This window comes from Kryptolebias marmoratus, unplaced genomic scaffold, assembly GCF_001649575.2.
Source record: "Kryptolebias marmoratus isolate JLee-2015 unplaced genomic scaffold, ASM164957v2 Scaffold71, whole genome shotgun sequence".
In the NCBI taxonomy this organism is placed as follows: domain Eukaryota; kingdom Metazoa; phylum Chordata; class Actinopteri; order Cyprinodontiformes; family Rivulidae; genus Kryptolebias; species Kryptolebias marmoratus.
This window is the reverse complement of record NW_023665805.1, coordinates 24,974-31,459: the sequence shown is the minus strand read 5'-3', so window position 1 is coordinate 31,459 and position 6,486 is coordinate 24,974. Positions and strand designations below refer to the sequence as shown.

Sequence of the window (6,486 nt, the reverse complement as noted above, 5' to 3'; positions counted from 1 at the left end):
AAGTTTTGATTTAGGGAATCTGATTCGAGGTGTCATAGTCACATGACATTATTTAAACCAGCTCTGTGTTTTAAGACCTTTAGAGTGATGTCAGAGTTTGTCTGATCTGTTAAAAATGAGTGACAGTAAAATCTGAAGTTTCTGACTCAGCTCTGATGGCGCTCTGAGGCCACACCCACCACATAGGGCTTGATGGCATCTCCGACGTCCTCGTCCATGTGGATGTACATGTTTAGCAGCTGCGGCAGATAGAAGTCCACGTCGTCATGTGGAAAGCTGAACAGTCGGTTCCCGATGTAGGCCTGCACACCGGGCTCCTTCGAGTTGTGCAAGTACGAGATCGCCATGGAAACGTCAAACAGCTTGGACTCAAACAGGCGCAACAGCCACGACTGCTTGGAGGGGTTGTGTCTCTGCCGCCGCCGGGCGCTCTTCACCGAGCCAGGGGCCGGGTCGTACTCCTCACAGATCTGCGGCGGTTTGACGGCAGGGGCCGCGGGGCTCTGGAAACCCTTGTCAAGCTCCGCCCCGTTCTGCTGGTGGGGGGGTTCGTCCTCTACCTGCTGCAGCTTCACCTTCTGCAGGACATCCTGACACGCACGCTGGGCCACCTCGGCGTCGATCATCAGGCTCAGCTCGCCGACGCCCTCGCTGATGATTCCCAGAGAGGGGGTGGTCTGCTGGGTGGGGCCACCGGAAGAGGAGGGGGTGGAGGGGAGGGACACGGAGGGGGAGGAGCTGTTGTGGTCAGAGGGAGTGGGGGAAACATCCATCTGTCTGTCCTCCATCATGGCTGCAGAGAAGCTCCACCCACCTCCACTGAAACAGACAGAAATCAGAGGTCACAGGTCAGAGGTCACAAAGGTCACACAACCACATCAGAACTCTTATGGTTCTGTTTTATCCTAACTGCAGAGACCCGGGTCCAACTGAACCTTAGAGATGTTTGGGTTCATCAGAACTTTTATTAAAACCCTAAAAAACAACAGAGTCAAGATATTTAAACCCCAGCCCTGTGGAACATTAAGGTCCTGGTCCGGGTCCGGGTCCGGGTCCGCTCCCGAGCTTCTGGTTGTTGTTTTAACCGGACCTGGTTGAAAGTGGCCCGTCTGAGCCTTTTTAAAATGGACTGCAGAACCACACAGTTCTTTTTCTGAAACCAACCTGTAGAACCCCTGAGGGGCTGCAGTAAGACGACTCCCGAACCGGACCGATCACCAGAACTCAGGGCTGTTAGCTTCCACCGATGTGGAACCAGTGTGAGCTCTTCATCCCGGAACCACAGGTTAAAACATTCTGTTCACCTCTTACATCTTGGTTCTGGTTCCGACAGACACTAAGTTCAGAATAAAAAAGTTTTTTTTAAAAAAAAGGTACTTCAGAGTTAATAAAAAAATAATAGGAAGCACTACGCGGAACCAGAACCAGAACCAGAACCAGAACCAGGTAGGTCATTTAAAGTAACCGTTCGGACTCCTCAACCGAACCGGGACATTAAAAATTAACGGAGATCCGAAACCGGACCCACTGAACCTAAGCTGCTAACGGCTAACAGCTAACGGCGGCCCCGTTTAACTGAATGCAGCTGTTAGCTCCAAAAGCTACAAACACTTAGCCACTTAGCATTAGCCTACTGTTGCTAACTCCACTAAATCTGGCCGCTGCGTCCGCTTCTCAGCGTCAGCACAGGTAGGTTCTGCAGCTGAACGAGCTGCTCGGAGTCAGGTGAGTGGTTCTTACCTGTTGACAGGTTAGTTGCTCTGAAATAACATTTCACGTGCAGTTTGTTGACTCCATTTGCTCCGTTCGAGCGTCATCGTAGCTAAGAGCCGGCAGGGGGCGCCGTCCGTACAAACGGTTTTCCTGTGAGTGAGCGGGCAGCTTCCGGTGCGACACTGCCACCTGCTGGATGGAGCCTGAGCTGCAGCTGAGCGGCCCTTCACGTTAAACAGAAAGCACACGTCATAGTTTAATCTGTCTCGTTACCTTCAGCATCTCAAATAAAACTTTAAAGCTCTGCAGACTTTTACAGCTTTTAATCATTTAAATGAGTTTTGGACTGAAATCAAGAAACACGTTGTTCTCGGTCAAAAACAGCTGGAGCCACTATGGAGGGTCTCCAGAGCTTCTTCTTCTTTCAATCTTTATTAAGTGTAATAATACAAAGACAGTTATCAATATACATTCGAACAAAAGAAAAATCCAGTGGGATTATTCCAGTAAGGAGCAACACGGGGGGCCTGATGTAGTGATGAATACATCTGGATTTGGCAGAAAAGCACATCCCACTGGTGTCACCAAGGGGCTCCAGAGCTTCAGACCCATGAGTTCGAGCAAAACTAATCATCTTTATGTAGTTTGATGACATGACAAAGTTCTCCAGGTCACAGAGATATAATACACAACAAAAATATTTTAAACAAATAAAAAATAAAACAAATTCAAAATAAGGAATGACTGGAAATAAAAAAACCTCAGAACTGAGACTGAGGTTCAGGAACTGGACTCAGACCTGAACTTAAAAGACCTGCAAAAACTGGAGAACAGCTGATCCAGACCAGCTACTGGAAATCTGAGAATTATAAAGAGATGAGTTCTGGATCAAGGGTTCTGGATCGGGGGTTCTGGATCAGGGGTTCTGGATCAGGGGTTCTGGATCTGGTGTTCTGGATCGGGGGTTCTGGATCAGGAGTTCTGGATCAGGGGTTCTGGATCGGGATCTGGACAGTAGAACATACGGGGAATCTGTCAGTAATAAATGTGAACTCTAAGAACAGAAACGGTTCTAACGCGCAGGTTCTGATGGATGGATCTGGACCTGAAGAACCCGGATGTGGTCCGTCCAGCAGGTGGCGACACTCAGCTGTAGGGCAGCCCGGTGAGGAGGAGGAGGAGGAAGAGGTGTGTTTTAGGAAGCCAGCTGTCCTGTTTGGGTCTCGTCGGACTTCCAGCAGCGTGTTGTTCTGTTCGTTGGGTTCTGGAGCTGATTGGGTCTGTTTGAGAGGCTCGGTCCAGTTCCTGTAAAGAACCGGAAACGGCAACAAACTGTGAGTAAGAGCAGCAGGTCTGTTGTTCCGGTCCAGGATCTGTCTGTTTGTTTATGTGTGTGTGTGTGTGTGTGTGTGTGTGTGTGTTCTGACTGAAACGTTTAACTCCATATCCCAGCATGCATCTGCTGCTGACTTACAGTTTAACAGATGGGATCACACGGAATAGGAAGTGACTGATCAGCTGTTGGTTCTTTTTTCACCTGAAGTCTGAATGGTTCTTGTCTCGTTAAGCCCCGCCTCCTGCCAGGTACAAGCTGCTGTGATTGGTTCGTATCAGAAATCAGAATCAGAACCAGAACCAGAAGCAAACCTGAAGTTCTGTTGAGCGGTTCCTCTGTGGAGCTAAAAGATGGATGTGTGTGAGTTCTGATGGTTCTGAAACCGCTGTGTCGTTTGGTTCCAGAGTTCTTTCCCTGGTTCTACGAGACTCAGATTTGGATCCTTTGGAAAGTTTCAGGTCTGAACCAACAGGCTTCTGTAGAACTGAAATGGGAAGTGTTGTTCTGACCCGTGTTCCTGTGAGATGGATCACCAGAGCCTGAGCGCCTGCAGTCAGTTTGTTCTGGAACATCACAGTGGTTCTGGTTGATTCTGAGTTTGACTCAGATGAACCGGACCTGGACCTGGCAGAAGCCGCAGAACAAACGAGACGGGTCCGGTGGTTCTGATTCTGTGTGGACAGGCAGCAGAAAGTTCTGTGTTCGGGCGGAGGTGTGAAACCCGTTATTCTGGTTTGTGTTTGCGTTGGAAGGTGTGTTTAGCAGGATGTCTTCCTGCCTCACCTGTTCACACCCCATCCTCTCCTCCAACATGACCTTTGACCTGACCCTCAGGTCCATACAGTTTGTTTCTTCAGAACCGAACCTTGTGTCTGTGGATCTTTATGCTTCAGTTCAGACCAGTCAGATCTGGTCTTCGTCACTATTTCTCAAGCTTCTGGGTTTCCTGTTGTCACTGTCACTGGTTCTGCTGTGGTTCTCTTTCAGGAGATGGACGCTGAGAGCGGTGAGATGTTTCCTGGAGGCGTGGCGACCGGCGGCAGCTGGCAGCTCAACGCTCCGTTCTTCACTGGACCGGAGAAGCCCCTGCAGGAGTGGGTGGTGGACCCCGACTGTGTGAGTTTTTGATACAGTCTAAAAGCAGGAAGGAACCCGGGTCCGTTCGGGTCGGGTCAAAGAACTTTCCAGGATCCCATGTGTCTGAGCAGACTTCAGATCGTTGGTTCTGTTTGGCGTTCTGATTCCCCCTGAAAGGAGGAATAGTTTCCTCTGAGTGATGAAATAAAGACACAACCTGGACTGGTCCAGAACAAAGACCTTCTAACCTTCTAACTCCAAATGATAATGTTCCATGTTTCCCTCCAGACCCAGCCCACGAGAACTGACAGCGAATCAGAGGAGGTTCTCCTTGGCGTCAATCCAAACGAGGTGTTCGGCAGCACGCCGCTCGCTGACCTGACGTCTGAGAGTGATAGTGGCATCTCTGAGGAGACCGCTGAGACTCCCATCACCCTTGTGACAGCTGTTACCACGGCAACAAGCCAGCCAACGTCGGCAGCTGTCTACCAGGTGGTTTATGACATCAGCACACTGGGCGGAGCCAAGTCTGAACTCGGACAGGAGAACGTGATCTCCATCGAACTTGGTGAATAAAAACTTCTAATGATTTTACCACAAACCTCCTGAAACGTTCTGGCTTCAGACTGAAATGATTTCAAAATAAAGTTGATAAAGTAAATTTTATAAAGATAAATTAAGAAACTCAACAATCCACAAGTCAGTGCGTCTCTCCTGCCGGTCCCTGGCCCGGGTAAATGTGACGTTTGTGTCAGTGTGTCTCTCGGGTGTAAAACACTTCTGCCAAAACTAACATGCGACACCAGGCGACACCATACTGGATCGGTTGAGGCCCGGGTTAACAAGGACCGCCACCAGAGCGTGGCCAGACAGGATGACTGCTGGGGTGATGAAGAGGAAAAGAGTAAAGGCAGAGAAGAGGAGCAAAAGCTGGAAGATGAGGAAGGAGGAATGTTGTGAGGAGTTCAGAGAGGAGCTGTTAAAGAGCTTCCAGGTGACTGGGCTGCTACAGCTACAGGGATCAGAGAGACAGGTAGGAAGGGACTTGGTGTCCATCTGGACAGAGACAAGATGATCAGGAGACCTGCTGGTGGACTAGAGAGGTGCAGGAAGGTATCCAGAGGAAGAGGTTAGCCAGGAAGACATGGGACTGAAGAGAGGAGACAGGAATATGAGGTCATCAGAGACTGGGAGATAAAGTTAGACTGAGATGGTTTGGACATGTCCAGAGGAGGGACATAAGGATGTTAGAGACAAAGAGGACATATATGGATGCAGTTAGAGGACATGAAAGGAGTTGGACTGAGGACAGAAGACACAGAAGACAGAGTTAGATGGAGGAGGACTCGCTGTGGAGACCCTTGAAAAGGAAACAGTCTGAAAGAAGAAGAAGAAATTAAGAAACTAAACCAGGTATCAGAACTGAGACGTTTAAACCATCAACTGTCTCTCCTCCTCCTGTGGTCTTCTCACCTCCTGGTCTTTGTCCTGATCTCATTTTGTGTCTACTTGCAGATTGGAGCTCTCAGCTGCTGTTTTCAGACTCGTGTGTCGTTAATGAGCTGCCAGCAGCAGCTACATCTGGTCAGGACAGCAGCCAGACTGCCACCCCCCTCCCCTACAAAGACCAGGTGAGACTTCCTGTCACTAAGCATGCTCAGAGTTCAGGTGGGGCCTGGAGGACTCACTCTTCTTCTTCTGTCGGTGCAGCTGTACCCGGAGCTGCAGCTCACAGAGGAGGAACAGAAGCTTCTGACAGAGGAGGGCATCTCTCTGCCGGACGACCTTCCTCTGACCAAGGTTAGACGCTGAACATGGACGCACCACTTAACTTGAACCTGAACACATCTCTGACTCCTCCAACTGACTCCTCCCTCCGACTCCTCCCTCTGACTCCTCCCATGGACTCCTCTCTCTGGCTCCTCCCTCTGACCTCCCACGGACTCCTCCCTCTGACTCCTCCCACGGACTCCTCTCTAGCTCCTCCCTCTGACTCCTCCCACAGACTCCTCTCTCTGACTCCTCCCACTGACTCCTCCCACTGGCTCCTCCCGCTGACTTTCCCCCACGGGCTTCTTCCTCTGACTCCTCCCACTGACTCCTCTCTCTGACTTCTCCCACTGACCCCCTACAGGCTCCTCCCTCTGACTCCTCCCACTGTTCCTTGCAGGCAGAGGAACGGATCCTGAAGAAAGTCCGCAGGAAGATCCGCAACAAGCAGTCAGCTCAAGACAGCCGGAAGAGGAGGAAGGAGTACATCGATGGGCTGGAGAGCAGGTACACCTGAGAAAGAACCCTGGGTTTGAGAGCAGGTGCACCTGAGGAGGAACCCTGGGTTTGAGAGCAGGTGCACCTGAGGA

The 6,486-nt window shown here is 50.4% G+C and overlaps 2 protein-coding genes across 3 annotated transcripts in view; one reads left to right on the top strand and one right to left on the bottom strand.

Annotated features, from left to right (window-relative positions):
- Positions 1–131: 131 nt before the first annotated feature.
- LOC108228864 (phosphatidylinositol 4-kinase beta-like) lies at positions 132–1,886 on the bottom strand. Of its 2 annotated transcripts, none has more exons than XM_017404493.3 (2): positions 1,741–1,886; positions 132–819 (listed from the first exon to the last, which is right to left on the bottom strand). In XM_017404493.3, exon 2 carries the CDS (start codon positions 789–791, stop codon positions 147–149), a length of 645 nt encoding a protein of 214 aa, XP_017259982.1. In that variant the 5' UTR covers positions 792–819; positions 1,741–1,886; the 3' UTR covers positions 132–146. The 2 variants fall into 2 exon arrangements, with proteins under 2 accessions (XP_017259982.1, XP_037830401.1); XM_037974473.1 differs by lacking the exon at positions 1,741–1,886 and adding an exon at positions 1,165–1,489.
- A 1,004-nt stretch (positions 1,887–2,890) lies between these two features.
- Positions 2,891–6,486, top strand: part of LOC108228863 (cyclic AMP-responsive element-binding protein 3-like protein 4) — a 7,035-nt gene continuing 3,439 nt past the window's right edge. Inside the window, exons 1-6 of the mRNA XM_017404492.2 lie at positions 2,891–3,047; positions 4,037–4,165; positions 4,415–4,694; positions 5,642–5,757; positions 5,837–5,926; positions 6,297–6,403. Coding sequence (XP_017259981.1) covers positions 4,040–4,165; positions 4,415–4,694; positions 5,642–5,757; positions 5,837–5,926; positions 6,297–6,403 — 719 coding nt within the window. The 5' untranslated portion in view covers positions 2,891–3,047; positions 4,037–4,039. The remainder of the gene's footprint in view (positions 3,048–4,036; positions 4,166–4,414; positions 4,695–5,641; positions 5,758–5,836; positions 5,927–6,296; positions 6,404–6,486) is intronic.

Coding starts and splice junctions, on each gene's coding strand:
- LOC108228864 (XM_017404493.3), bottom strand. CDS start 791: ATGATGGAGGACAGACAGATGGATGTTTCCCCCACTCCCTCTGACCAC.